The sequence below is a fragment of the Dasypus novemcinctus genome, chromosome 21 (assembly GCF_030445035.2).
Source record: "Dasypus novemcinctus isolate mDasNov1 chromosome 21, mDasNov1.1.hap2, whole genome shotgun sequence".
Classification (NCBI taxonomy): Eukaryota; Metazoa; Chordata; class Mammalia; order Cingulata; family Dasypodidae; genus Dasypus; species Dasypus novemcinctus.
Window position 1 is genome coordinate 29127858 of NC_080693.1, and position 14915 is coordinate 29142772.

The 14915-nt window shown below is 51.5% G+C and overlaps 1 protein-coding gene across 5 annotated transcripts in view; it reads left to right on the plus strand.

The window, feature by feature from the left end:
* TRPV3 (transient receptor potential cation channel subfamily V member 3) overlaps positions 1 to 14915 on the plus strand; it is a 38650-nt gene extending 23735 nt beyond the window's left edge. For 3 of the 5 annotated variants that reach the window (XM_071210400.1, XM_071210401.1, XM_058283761.1), the window contains 9 exons: positions 243 to 419; positions 1350 to 1508; positions 2182 to 2283; positions 3446 to 3519; positions 5897 to 6003; positions 8757 to 9031; positions 10190 to 10302; positions 11339 to 11418; positions 11687 to 14915. In XM_071210400.1, coding sequence (XP_071066501.1) covers positions 243 to 419; positions 1350 to 1508; positions 2182 to 2283; positions 3446 to 3519; positions 5897 to 6003; positions 8757 to 9031; positions 10190 to 10302; positions 11339 to 11418; positions 11687 to 11781 — 1182 coding nt within the window. In that variant the 3' untranslated portion in view covers positions 11782 to 14915. Of the gene's footprint in view, positions 1 to 242; positions 420 to 1349; positions 1509 to 2181; positions 2284 to 3445; positions 3520 to 5837; positions 6004 to 7388; positions 7456 to 8756; positions 9032 to 10189; positions 10303 to 11338; positions 11419 to 11683 lie in introns of all 5 variants that reach the window. The other 2 variants (XM_071210398.1, XM_071210399.1) reach the window with 2 other exon arrangements.

The window sequence follows — 14915 nt, forward strand, 5'->3', positions numbered from 1 at the left end:
TGCTCCCTGGATTCTTCACTGGCCCGGGGTCCCCCGCTGGCATGGGGTTTGCAGCTGGCTGGGCAGCCTTCCGCAGAGAGCAGAGCGCTTTCAGCATTTTGTCACTGGTCTTCACTGTCCCCTGTGAGATGGGCAGAATGGTGGGCTTCACGCCCTTCCCAGATAAATCCTGGGCCCGCGCAGAGGCGGGACCAAGCCCTGTTCTGCAGCTGACGGTGGTGCGTTCCTCTTCCTGTCCCCAGATCCTGAAGTACATCCTCAGTCGTGAGATCAAGGAGAAGCCGTTCCGGAGCCTGTCCAGGAAGTTCACCGACTGGGCCTACGGACCCGTGTCGTCCTCCCTCTACGACCTCACCAACGTGGACACCACGACCGACAACTCGGTGCTGGAAATCATCGTCTACAACACCAACATTGATGTGGGTCCCCTGGGGGAGGAGGGGGTGCTGGGGACGGGCAGGGAGTGGAGGCTGGACCTCAGGCCAGCAGCGCAGGCCCCGTGCCCCTAGTTGATGGTGTCTGGAAGCCCCCGTCCCATAGACAGGGCAAGGCCGAGAGCAGGTGCGGGGCCCATCTGTTCCTGGCCAAACTTCAACCGTTGCCCCTAATGGTGGGGGGATGTCCTGGTCCCAGAGTCCTACCCGGTGGCTGATCTTTCTAATCTTGGTATTCTCTCACTTGCTTGCTGGTTCTATATGACCAGGCTTGGAATCCCCTCTTCCCCCAAATCTGGCCCCAGATAAGGGTCAGGGAGTGCACAGCTGGAGCAATCAGGGGAGCCTCCCCGGAGGAGGTGTATGGGAGAGGGTAGCCCATGAAGCTGGAAGAGAAGAGAGAGGATCAGCAGTGAGAGTTGAAACTCTTGGGAGATGTGAGGCAGCAGGGTGGGTCTTCATCCTTCCCATTTACCAAGAGTTAGTCCCAGAGCCTGCCTTGTCTGGAATCTCTCTGGACTTCATGGCAGCCTGTGAGGTGGGTGAGCAGAGAAGCCCCGAGAGGGTCAGGGATAGCCCTAAGGCCACACAGCAAGGGGTGGGGTGCAGACTGGGGCCGGAACCTAGTCAAGAGACTCCCCTCCTTCTAGCCCTTTCTCCCCTCTGTGCCTCAGTTCCTCCTGCTCGAAGCCCCAGGCTTCCGTGGCATTTGGCTGCTGCCTGAGCACACTGGGACAGCAGCCCCAGAGCCGGAAGTTACCCTCCCAACATTTCCAGCCAAACCAGTCCACTGGACGCAATGACAGGCCCCTTCTGCCAGGGGTGTTGCCGACTCAGGAGCTCTGACGGGCCCTGTGAGAGCGGGCCCGCCCTCCCTCCGTCATCTCTGTGGTGACGGCGCCGTTGCACCCCCAGAACCGGCACGAGATGCTCACCCTGGAGCCCCTGCACACGCTGCTGCACATGAAGTGGAAGAAGTTTGCCAAGTACATGTTCTTCCTGTCCTTCTGCTTCTATTTCTTCTACAACATCACCCTGACTCTTGTCTCTTACTACCGCCCTCGGGAGGAGGAGGTACGCGGGTCCCTTGGGGGTGGAGCTGGGGTGGAAGGGGTCGGAGCCAGAGGGGCCTGGAGCCAACCCATGTGCAGATGGGGAAACTGAGGTTCAGGAAGGCCAGGAGACATGTATGGGGTCCCCCAGATGCGTCCTTCACAGTTTCCAGTGCCTGCTTGGGCATAATCCTGGGTACCCAGCCCCGGGCTGACCCACACTGGGGGACAACTGAGGATTAGGGGCGCAGGCTCTGCCCGGGCTCTCTGTCTAGATCTAGAGCTGTTTGGGTGTGTCTGCTGGGAGCGCCACAGGAAATGGGAGGTGGGCAGTCACTCTGGCTCTGTCCCTGGGAGACCCCCGTGGGCCTTGGTTTCCCCGTCTGTCGCTCCGGCACAGAGTCTCTGTTCTCCTCTACTGTTCCGAGGCCCTGTGAGTGTCTGGATATGGGGGGACTGGAAAGAACCCAGCCCTGTTAGCCAGGTCGGCTTGCGCACCTTCCTGTGGTGTTCTGGGCCCCTGCTGAGGTAGGGGAGGTGGGGTGGGGGCAGGCGGGCCGCCGTGCCTTCTCTTGTCCTGTGCAGAGGTCAGGCTTCACGCTGGCCCTGGTTCAGCGTGTATTGATATGGTCCCTCCAGAGCTGGCACTTCCCCTGCCCCCCTAACTGTGACCGTCCCTCTCCCTTCCTCCCCAGTCCCTCCCACACCCCTTGGCCCTGACACACAAGATGGGGTGGCTGCAGCTCTTAGGAAGGATGTTCGTGCTCATCTGGGCCACGTGCATCTCTGTGAAAGAGGTGAGTGGGCGCAGGGGCCTTCCCCCTCCCCGCGAGGCAGGCAGGGCGAGAGCGGGCCTGGCTTCAGTCCTGCCCTGCTCCCCCATTGCTGCTGGGGGGTTTGGGAAAGACCCTTCCTTTGTAATCCTCAGATTTCTTAGCTACAAAATAGGAATAAATTATTAAGGCAGGTCTATCCTACTCCATCTGCCCTCCATGTATTTGTCCATCTGTCCACCATTTACCTACCCCGCAGCCACTCAACAGTCCATCCACTTCTCCCTACTGCCATCTACCCATCCAATCACATACCCTATTTCATTTGCCCAGTCCCCTACGTACCCATCTTGCCCATTCAGATCATCCAACCATCCGTCCGTCCATCCATCCATCCATCCATCCATCCATCCATCCATCCATCCATCTACACACTCATTTATATGCCTACTCATCCATCCACTCATCCATCCATCCATCCATCCACACACTCATTTATATGCCTACTCATGCATCCATCCTTCCTTCCATCCACTCATCCATCCATCCAACCAGCTAATCAGCAGGTATAGGCCTTGGGGGAGGTAATAGAATTGGAAGCCATGTACTCTCATTGAGCTCACAATCTGGTGGGGGATTTAAGTTGAACAGAAACATCTAGACTTCAAGGTAGACTGAGAAAAGGGGCATACACTGGGTTCAGACCAGTGCTCAGAAGAAGAGAAATGACCCTTATCCAGAGAGCAGGGGAATCAGGGAAGGCTTGAAGGTGGAGATGGTGTGGTACTTACTTGAGTAGAATTGGGCACGAGGATGCTGGGCGAGCACGCAGAGCAGCAGGAATAGAGGCTCAGATGCCGGGCAGCCAGGACCCGTGGGGAAAGGCGAGCAGCCGTAGTGACGTGCTGCTTTGCAGGTTCTGGGGTGAGGATGGGGGTGAAGAGTGAGAGATAAGGTTTGGGGCAGCATCCTCCCTGGCCCCGGGCTCGCCTGTGTCCACCACACTCAGGTTCTGCTTCCCCGTCCCTCCCTGGGCTCTGGCTGGGCCTTCACACACACCCTCCCTGATTCTCAGTCCTGGGGAAGCACCCCTTGCCTCAGGCCCTCTAGAGAGGGGTACGGAGACCCACCCACGGGCCCCACGGACGGACCGCACAGCACAGCTTTCCTTCCTCTCTGGCCTTAGGGCATTGCGATCTTCCTGCTGAGGCCCTCAGACCTGCAGTCCATCCTCTCGGATGCCTGGTTTCACTTTGTCTTGTAAGTAGGTTAGTCCCCGTGGTCACCGCCTCATAGGCATGGCTAAGGCCCTGTGTTGTGGCCACTGGGCCCCTCTGGAATGGCCACCTGCCACGCACGGTACCATGCCCCATTCATCCTGCCCTAGCCACCTGGCCAGGGACCCCTCCCCATTTCTAGTAAGGGAGGCACATGGAGGCCTACGGGGAGGCCTGGAAACCTGAGGACGGTGCCCACCATCTGGCGGCAGGTGATGGCTGACTTCCCCCTGCCACAGCGCCCCCGGTGGCAGGCAGCACGGAGCGAGCAGGAGCTTAGCTGTCCTGCTTACTTAAGGGCATTTTTTGGTACCAGCTTAACTGAGATGTTAATATTCCCATTTAAAGTGTAAATTGAATGCCGTTTAGTATATTCACAGAGTTGTGCAGCCATCACCACAATCAAGTTTAGAATATTTTATCACCTTCAAAAGAAACCTTGCACCTTTAGCTATCAACTGTCCCCCTACCCCATCCTCCCATTGTCCCGGTCCTAGGCAAGTGCTAATCTACTCTTGCTTATCGTGCATTCGTGCACAATTCATATAAATGGAATCATACAATATGTGGTCCCTTTATTTCTAGCTTCTTTCATGATGTCTTCAAGGTTGACCCATGTTGTAGCATGTATCAACATGCTGAATTATTATTCCATTGTCCGGCCATACCACATTTTATTTATCCATTCATTAGTTGAGGGACACTTGGGTTGTTCCCATGTTTTGGTGTTATGAATAATAGCGCTATGAATATTTGTGTACAGGTTTTTGTGGGACGTATCTTTTAACTCTGATGGATATAACCCAGGAATGGATTGCCAGGTCATATTGTCAATCTATGTTACTCGTTCACTTTTTTATGAAGGGAAGTTCCAGGGCAGCCCCTCCTTGTAGCATGGGGTCTAGAAGTTGACAAATTGGAGCCTGAAAGGTCAGAGCTGGAGGATCCCTGAGAAATCACTGAGTCGTGCCTGCATGAAGACCAGGCCCCAGCGCAGGGACATGGGTCTCCCGAAGTCCTGTGGAGCTTTAGCGGCGTCGGAGGCTGTCTCTGGATGTCCTGTCGTCTTCACCCCAAGTCCGTGCAGGGTGGCCACCACAGGGCCCTGGCCGGAGAGCCAGCTCGGCAGCCTCTGTGGGTGCCGACGGCCGAGGCTCACGTGACTCCTCTCTACATGAGCCAAGGCTGATGCAGCATTGCCGTGGTGTCAGTGGAACGGGACCTGCCACTTGGGATGAAGAATCCTGAGCCCTGGAGCTCTGCAGATGCCACCCAAAGCGCCAGAACGAGCACCCGGGAGGCTGGGTCTATATGACCTCGAAACGTGACCTGACATTTCCAAATACCTAGTAGCTTAAGTATGTGCCTGCCTTTCGGAGAACATGAACCAGGCACTTCATTCCCACGGGCCGCTGAGGCCCCAACGTACTGCAGTCAGGGGAAGGGGCAGGAGAAGCACATGCCTTGATGTGAGCCTCAGGTCGTTCTGGCACCTTAGAGATGCCGGATGATTCCAGAGAAAAATCCATTTGCAAGGCCTTTGGTTTTAATGTAGACAAAAACCATCAATGCACTGTCCTTCTGCTTCGTATTTGTTTTGTTAGCATGGATAAAGGCGAGGTCAGCCTTCCTCTCTTCAGCCCTGGATGCAATGGATCATCCACTGAACAGCATTGTCCTTACTTTAATAAGTCAGATATTTTATTGTCATAGAGGCTGCCCAGTGTTAAGAGCAAGAGAGGGTTTTTATCCATGTATCTGAATAGCTACTGCTGTATGCATGGTTTAGAGTAGATTTCGATCTTGCATGTTTGGTATTTATTGTAGTTTTAAAAAAGACAAAAAAAAAATAGGAGGTTTTGGGGGACTTTTGTTATGATTGCTTGTTAGTAGAGAGATGTTGACAGCTTTTGTTGAACTGATTGAAAATGCAGTCATTTACCGCTTGTTGGGTCGACATGGGGGGTTCCCAAATCCGTGCGGGTGCCTTGAAATCACATGGGTGACTTAAAGAGCATATGGCAGCCTGGGCTGCACCCCAGGCCTTCTCAGTAGCATCTCCTGGCGTCTTGGGGATCTGCGTCTTTGAAAAGGCCCCGCCAGCTGCAGCCAGCCTGACTCTCATCCGGCTCTGCCGTCTGCAAGGCTGGACTTTAGTCACAGCTGAGTGGGTCCCAGGCGGCCGTATTTGCTTCTCCAGCACCAGCCCCGGGGATTTAAGGGTGGTTTGGGGGATTTGACTACCGCTGCCCTGATGCTGAGAAGTCAGTAAGGCCCTTGTCTCCTGTGTCTCCTGAACAGTTTTATCCAAGCTGTGCTTGTGATACTGTCTGTCTTCTTGTACTTGTTTGCCTACAAAGAGTACCTCGCCTGCCTCGTGCTGGCCATGGCCCTGGGCTGGGCGAACATGCTCTACTACACGCGGGGGTTCCAGTCCATGGGCATGTACAGCGTCATGATCCAGAAGGTGCGTCGGAGCGGCCTGGGGCCCGGGGGCGGGCGCGAGGGGCCTCGGAGAGGGTCAGGACCGGCGGGGAACACCCGGCTTCAGATGGGACACGAGCGAGGGAAAGCCCTGGGCTCTCCTTGCCTTTGGTCAGGCTTTAGATGTCCAGAACTTAAAAACGCCTGGCCTTGTCGGCCACCGGGGAGGGACGTGCTCCCCTCAGGCAGCGGTGTGCTGGCAAACGTTAACAACCGGCTCTCTGCGGAAACTCCTATAGATACACGTCTACATGCATTTATTATACATTTTTCTACATAAAGGACGTGTAGCTCACAGTTTACAAATAATAATAAGATATGTTTTCATGGTACATTCCACACAGCAAATCGTGGGTCACAGAATGTTTTTGTGGATTTTTGCTGAACTTTCCTATTCGTGGCCAAACAGCTGACAACAACAGTATTCTCTGACATCAGTGTTGGTTGATATTTTTCATTACTTTAATGAGTAAAGTGAAAGTGAAACAATGAAGACATATATCGGAACTTCACTTGCTTGCCATTGATGTGAGCAACTTCTTATACTTTTCAAAGACTAGAAGAGCATTTGATCAAAATTTTTTGTGATATTCACAATGTAATTGCTTTAGATAGGGCACACTTTCAAGTTTAATCTGCATTAATGTTTTTCTCCATTACTTTCTGAAGTCTAGATCTAGATAGTCAACAAAACAGTGAGTCAATTTCTTATTTGTAGCATTTACCAATTTCCATGGTGTAACTCCTCTCACCATGGTTGGTTACCAACAGGACATCACTAAACATGGAGTTGAAAAGAAACGTGTATACTACTACATAGTATTTCCACCATGCAGGCACGATGGATGTAAATAACCTCAAGAGCATAGATATTAGTAAAATGTGGTAAAATAACTAGGAAATGATGAGTTTTGGATACTTATTATCTTTGTTTTGACTACATAATTCATTTAATTATACATTTATAAAATTTAAATTTTTAGTAATGGCTGTGATTGACAAGCAGCTCACTAAATTGACAAACGCAGTCAGCTCTTGTGGTCCAGCACACCACTGCTCCCGGGAAGTTTAACAATTCCAGATGTGAGACCCTATGGAGAAAGTCACTGATGTACAGGGTGAATTAGCAGGGACAGAGACCGACTGTTCCAGGAGGGTGGCGGAGAAGAGAATGTGGGGGTGGAGCAGGCAAAGAAGGCTTCTTGGAGGAGGTGGGGCCCAGGGCTGAGCTTTGGGGGGCCAGGAGATGGCCCTCTCCGAGGGGAGATGGTTAGGGTGGAGGCTGGGAGAGGGTGTGAAGATGCAAGAGCCACATAGACTGAACATGTGCTCAAACCTTACCTTTGTACCATGTTTATTTCTTTGTAGGTCATTTTGCATGATGTTCTGAAGTTTTTGTTTGTTTACATCGTGTTCTTGCTTGGATTTGGAGTAGGTAATTGATTTATAAATAATAGTGACTCCCACATTTGTACAGCAGTTTATACAGTTGTTGAAATGAGAAAGCATAGAGCAGCCTCGGCGGAATTTACATCAGCTACCACGGGAGCACTGGCCGAGGGCCAGGCCTTGCGCTGAGCATTTTGTAAGCATTGTCTTGTTCACTGCTCTCGACAGCTTGGTCAAGTAGGAGTCATCATCCCTGTTCACAGATAAGGGAACTGAGGCTTAGAGAATCCAGGATTTGAGCCAGCTCATTGTTCTGCTCTCAGTTGTGTGATATGCCTCTCGCTTTCATAGCCATCATCTCCCAGGACCCTCTCAACCTGAGATAGGATTGGCAGGTGTTTTTGGCCCCATTTTATAGCTGGGGAAACTAAAGCTCATGGAAATTTGATTGGTGGGCTTTGAAAAATAAGGGTAAAATAATGCCTTGAGTTAATTTCCTTTGGTCTTGCCTTACACTTTACTTCACTCTCGCAGTTTGTTTCTGATATACCTGTGAGAGCCTTCTGGTCTGCTGGGGGCCATAGCGGGTGGGGAGCCCTCTCTTAAAAACTCTCCATTTACAACAGAGAGAACAGCACAATCTGATTTTACTTTTCAACCTTTACATAGGCAGGTATGGTTTTATTTTTCCATGCCAGTATTTTTTCAGTGGTCACTAGCATTTGAAATTAGGCAACTGTCCCCATCTGGGTTGAAATTTGCCTATTTATTTGCTCCTTCACCTGTTTGTTTATCCACCCACCTGTCCATCCACCCATCCTCCCATTCGTTCATCCGTTTATTTCAATAATGAGCCATTACCATGTGCTGTGCTGGAGAGAAGAGAAGAGCGAGCCCTGGGCTTTCCCCGTGGGGAACTCACTGCAGAGTATCAGGAGGAGACTGAGGATCTCAGTCTTGGAGGAAGAGGGGACGGACCCCTGGTCTACAGGAAGCCAGGAGCACTAAGCCTAGATGGGGAGCCAGGAGAACACAGAGATTATCGTGAGGAATGTTACAGGGTTGTGAGTGATCAAGGGCTGAACTGTGGGGCAAATGAGGGAGAAGAGCAGGGGCTTTGCTAGGCAGAAGGGGCTTTCTGGCAGGAGGTTGGGGCAGAGAAACCAGGCCAAGAGAGTTCCGGAAAGGCTTAGGCTTGAGATGGAATTTAAAAGTTAGAAAGACTGAGTGTTCAGAGAGAAGGAGGCATTCAGTGTGTGCTCGTGTGTGTGTGTGAGTGCCATAGCAGCTTACTGGGTAACTAACTGGGCAGAGAGGCTGAAGAGCACACCCTGCCTGTCCCCCCAGCCCTGGCCTCGCTGATCGAGAAGTGCTCCAACAACACCGGCAGCTGCAGCAACTACAGCAGCTTCAGCGACGCCGTGCTGGAGCTCTTCAGGCTCACCATCGGCCTGGGCGACCTGAACATCCAGCAGAACTCCAAGTACCCCATCCTCTTTCTGTTCCTGCTCATCACCTACGTCATCCTCACCTTCGTCCTGCTCCTCAACATGCTCATCGCCCTGATGGGAGAGACCGTGGAGAACGTCTCCAAGGAGAGTGAGCGCATCTGGCGGCTGCAGGTGGGTCTGGGCAGGGACCCTGGAGTGGGGACGTCCACGGGGACTCGCTTGAGCACACGGTCACTGACGATCATCAGCCCCAGGGGGGCAGGGCCTGGGAATCTGCGTAAGCTCCCCTGCGACTGGCCAGGTTGCAGGAAGCCTTGGTCTGGGTTCCTTGAGTACAGAGCGTGGTCCTGAAGTGTAGCTGCACGACAGCACGAGTGAGAGCGACTCGGGCTTAGGGGAGTGCTCCACTGAGTCAGTGCGGTCGTGTGTGGATGTCGAAGGTGACCTTAGGCTGCAATAAGAGGAGGATAGGGCTAGGGCCATGGAGGCGACAGTCCTGCTCTCCTCCCTCCTGGCCTCACCTCGCCTCACATGCTGAGGGACACCGACCCACACGGTGCGCTCAGAGGTGGTGATCAGGTTTGGGAGGGGACTGGAAGCTGTGCCTCATGAGCAATGGCTGCTGGAACTAGGGTTAAAAATGGGAGAGTTCTTCAGACACCTGGAGAGCTCCTGGTGACAGAGGAGCTCCCTCCAAGGCAGAACTGATGCAAAGAGGGAAGTACAGCAAACAAAGCTTTGATTGGACAGCGGGACATTTCTAAAAACGAGGGCCTCCTTAGCTGGCTTGTTGATAATATTCCGGAGAGATTGGCCAAATCATTGCCATGAAAACTGCGGAGGGGATTCCACGGCCGTGAAGGGGTTGGGCCTACATGAAGTCTAAATCCCCCTCCCCCATGGGTTTTCAGGAGCCTGACAATTTCAGGTAAATTACTCCTGGACTTCCAAAAACATTATTTATGTTATGTGTAGAGCGATTTGAACATCTTTCCCAACGTTTTTGCCCTTTGCTTTTGAATTCTGTAGTTTAGCCAAACCTTCAGCAGCTCTGCATTAAGTGTCTGGTGGGGGTGGAACGGGCTGTTTGGTGGCGCGTGCGCGCTCACAGGCGTGAACATGTGTGTACACATGCATGTTTATGTGCACACACGTGTTGTACACATGCATGTGTTTGCATGTGCACACCTGAGTATTATGTGTATGTGTGCATGCATGTGTATGTGCATGCATGTGTGTGCCCACTTGCAGTCTCCGTGGCTGTGCTTCCTGAGCTGGCATGGAGCCCCGGCTCCTCAGCAACATGCTTAGGCTTGCTTATTTCCCCAGAGAGCCAGGACCATCTTGGAATTTGAGAAAATATTACCAGAATGGCTGAGAAGTAGATTCCGGATGGGAGAGCTGTGTAAAGTAGCTGACGAAGATTTCCGATTGTGTTTGCGGTAACAAAGGGAGAAAGGGGCTTTGGGGGAAGTCTGGAGTGGGGAAGGGAGAAGAGTTGGTGGGCCGGCTGTCAGGGAAGCAGTGCTGCCGTTGGCCTGCGCTAGCCTTAGAAAAGGGCCTTGCGCCTTCGCAGGGCTGCTGGGCTGGGGCGAGGGTCCCCAGGCTTCTGCAGTGAGAGCCGGAAGATGCTGCCGCCTGCAGCTCCCCTCCCGGCCGTATGCAGGTGGCTCCACAGCCTCTCCCTGCTTGTCCTGTCCTCTCTCTACCCTGTTATGGGCTTCTGGGACACCAGGGGCCTGTGGCCCTTTATGTGGCTGGCAAACTGAAAGTTTGGACAAATCTCACGGTTTTGAATTTTTTTTAAGTACTCATATATCCCATGACCACCTTTTCTGTCAAGTCCACCTCTTCCTACCTGCTACCCTGACCCTACAGACGGCCTTGTTTGAGAATGACCTTACCTTAAAGTACTTCTCTGACAGCAATTCCCAGCCCCAGGGAACCATTCTTCCTGACTGTAATCCTTACCCTAACAAAGGCCTCTGCTTCTGACACTCTCATTCTAGAGATGGCCTCTGATTGTGAAGTAAGCCACCCAACACCCCCAGCTGTAATCCAGCGCCCTAGACACCGTCCACTGTTCTTGTGGCTTGACCCCTAACCACAATCTCTTAGTGCAACCTCAACCCCGGTGCACTTCTAGGTTAATCCTCACCCCTGCGGCCTCTCAGCCTGGCCGTGCCCCCTCCCCGCTGGCCCCCTGCTGTCAGGCAAAACTTCTGGGGTCTGCGATGTGCCCGGGACACCCCTCTGAGCAACTTACAGGATTTCTGGGTCCTGGAAAAGGGGGAGGTGGGCAGGTGTCAAACCCTAACTAGGCTGACCTGCCCGTGTGGGGGCTCCAGACCCCTGGGAGGGGCCGAAGGGGAGCTGTGTAAACTGTCTAGAAACCAGGCCGCCCCGAACATGGCGCTGTTTGCCTGCATTACGTGCAGTGCCGCTGTGAAGTAGTGAGGACGGTTCTTGCATTCACAGGATCAATGAGGTGAAGTGGACCGAATGGAAAACACACGTCTCCTTCCTTAATGAAGATCCCGGGCCCCTGAAGCGGACAGGTACCGTAGCTGTGAGGCAGTGTGGTGACTGCTCCCGTCCCACTGCGTGACCTTGGACAGATCAAGTCTCAGGGCCCTGATAGTCCCCCCTGTAGAAAGGGAGGGTTGGTTGAATTGTTTCCTTAGGTCCCTTCCAGCTCTGACAGTTTATAACCCTAGTTGGAATAACTTCTAAAAATTTGATGGTGCACCTAAGACGTGGAGGTACCCAGAGCAGAGTGCTGTGTTTCTAAAATGACTTTTTAAATTTTATTTTTTTTAAAAGCAGAACTCAACAAAATCCAAGATTCTTCTAGGAGTAACAGCAAAACCACCCTCAATGCCTTTGATGAAATAGATGAATTTCCAGAAACTTCGGTGTAGCAGCAGAGCCCAGAGCTGGTGTGAGCCTGTGATGCCTGGCGCCGCCGGCGGTCGTGGAGCTGAGGGTTTGCAGACTGATGGAGCCTGGCTCTGCCTGCCTGGCAGCTGAAGGCACCTTCATGCTGAGCGGTGGCTGCACTGAGAGGGGGCTGTCAGTTTGGGCGAGTGGGCAAAGTCTTTGTGACCGTATGGCCGGCAGGCCTGGGCCTGGGTCTCCTGAAGTCCTCAGTGAAGCCCCTGAGCTTCCCCGACTACGGAGAGGGCTGGTGGGGAATGGAGCAGGGGCCGGAGGAGCAGGAGAGGGAGGCGTCTTCCCTCCCGCCAATGTCTCCTTCCAGCCCTTGTACCTCCCTGACCCTAGCTCACTGTTCCACCGTCTCCCCGACTGTGCCTGGGTCATCTGAAATTGTGGCAGACACCACCCAAGACTGGGGGTGGGGTGAGGATGTGAGCTATGGAAATGTCCTTCCAGAACCTTCAGGGAACCAGACTCCACCCTTGAAACGAGTGCCTTTGGTACCCCAGGGCTCAAACTGTCTCAAACTAAGAGATGGTGCTTAGTAGTGTGTAATTGACACAGGGTTGTTTTTGTTTTTTAATTTTCAATATAGAAAAGACATTTCAGTTTTGAATGAAAATGACTTCAGATGAAGTATGTGATTTTAAAAGCTGAGAAATAGATTTTGGGCTTTTGGGTTAGATGTAAGTATTATATACTTGGCCTCAGGGCGGTCGCAGTGAGGACAAAAAGCTTTTCTTCATACATACAAAAGTCCACATGGGACATGCCTGGCAGGTCCTGTCTGGGCCACTGCAATCTGGGTGAAAGCTCTTGGCTCTTTTCCCCCTCCCAGTCCTGCAATCGGGCTGGCCTCTGGGCTGGGATCCTGGCTTCATCTGCAACAGAAATAGCAGCTGAGCTATTTATATGGTTTGAGCTCTCAGAGGGTACTATTATGCATCAGTATTTCTCATTGGGGGAACTTAACAAAATACCTGAAATGCTCTGGCATTAAATATTTTTGTTAACTGTGAATTTTGAGGTTGCCAAGGAAGGCTTATGAGAGGGGAGAATTTGCCAAAACCCTGGACTTGTTTTTAGATTCTCAGCCCCTGATTCTCCCCCTTCCCCCACTGGAAATTAAACAGAGGCAGCTTGGAGGTGAAGTGGGGGAGTTGAAGACATTTTCCAGATAACTGGAAATGTGTTAATGTGGTGAAAGGATTCATATGAGGGAATTTTGAGATGGAGTTATAGACATTTATCATAAATCTTAGTTTTAAATTGCATAGAAATAAATTCGGCCTTTAGGTACTTGGCAGTTGGCTAGTTAATCTGATCGAGGCAAACTGAGGAGTCCAGCCAAGCTCTGGGCTCTGGGCTGGCTTCCCTGCTCTGGGCCTCTTGGTGTGTGGCTGGATGGAGAGGAACTTGACCTTTGGGCCCCTGATGGACCTAGTTGGGGAGAGATGGAATGGGTAGACGATGCAGCTCCCAGAACTGCACAATCTGCAGCAGCCCCCACACTCCCAGCTGTTGTAGGAAGCCAGCTAGTACTCTAACCCTCGTGGCCTGAGTAAGCTCAGGTGTGAGCCGGGTAGAAGGGTCTGGACATGTGTCATCTAGAGGAGAGAAGATCTGAGGGACAGCCACGGAGGCAGGGGGGCAGACGTGTTTCGGATGGGCAGAACTAGTGCCAAAGCTTGGTGTTTCAGGGGGATTTTGGTTTAATCCAGTCCAGGAACTGCTCCAGATATTGGACGTGTTTAAGCAGAAGCTGCCTGAGCACGTATTAGGAAGGCTGTTAAAGGTATAATCAGATGAACTGCAGAATTCCTTTTAGCATCCAGTACCTGGAATAAACTGCTTGCATTTATGCTGATGGCACCATGCTCTCCAATAGGGGGCTGCAAGTTCCAGAAGTGCTTTAACTCAGATATTAATGGGCATAACCACATAGATCTCCATCTCACACTTGGACAAAAGCCGGGAAACAGAGATCAATATTTGGATCTTTGTCTTCTCATTCATATGGGGCACTGCTCTCTGTGGATCTGGATGGAATTTGTTGGCAAGATTATTTTCTGTACTGGATATTGTTCCCAACAGTGGCATCTCTAAAAGGCTTTCAGGTCTTTTTAGGCTTGTGCCTAGGGACGTTTACCAGGGTAAAGTGAAACAAAGAGTCAGAGAGCATCAGAGCCAGAAAGGAACCATTTCCTCATTTTACACCTGGAAATTAAAGCCCAGAAAGGAAAGCAGACTTGTTGAGAGTCCTGCAGGAAGTCATATCAGAGCTGTTGAAACCAGTGCCCTGATTCCTGGAGCTCTGATCCAATTCTGCAGTTATTTAATAAATGTGAGTTTATTGTTGTGGTTGGCACAGGCCAGGGGCTTTTGCTCACATTACGTGTGCTGGCAGTCTACATCGTCCCTATGATCCTGTGCCTGGTTTAAAACTCAAGTGTGCACAAAGCCACACACATACATGACACCACACCAAACCCACAGGTGTATGGGGACATCTTACAACTCCATGATTTACATTTCAGTAATTTAAGGGGAAGGTGTTTTCCAGGGATGGGATCTCCCAGGCTCAGTTACTGCTCTTAGCTGGAAATTTTCTATTAGTTAAACTTGCCTTCATTATTGTAGACATTATGAGATGTTTGGAATAAACATAATGCTTGCTCTCCTCCCTGGGCTGTGGGAGAAGGTCTGTGAGATGTGCTGTGAAGTCTGTAAGCTCTTAGAAGGCACCTGCACAATAGAGCCCAGTATTATTGAAGTTCCTTTCCTTCTCAAGGCCTCATGAATTGTGAGTTGTGTCCTTTTACTCTGGGCAGGGCACAGCTAGGTGAACTGTCATCTGGGCCTGTAAGTCATACTTGATCTTTGCATTGATTTACGTGTTTTTTTTGTTTTTGTTTTTTACTGTGATTTTGGTCTCAAACACAGACTTGTCACCTCTTCTTACTGAATGTGCCCAATCCTTGTAAATTCTAATTTACGTACTTGTTCTTAGTGTTGTGTATGTGTGTGTGAAACTCTATGTTCGAGAAAGAAATAAGACCATTTTGGTGCCATTGAAGAACTGCTTTTTTTGGATTCTAATAAATATTTATTTCACCTT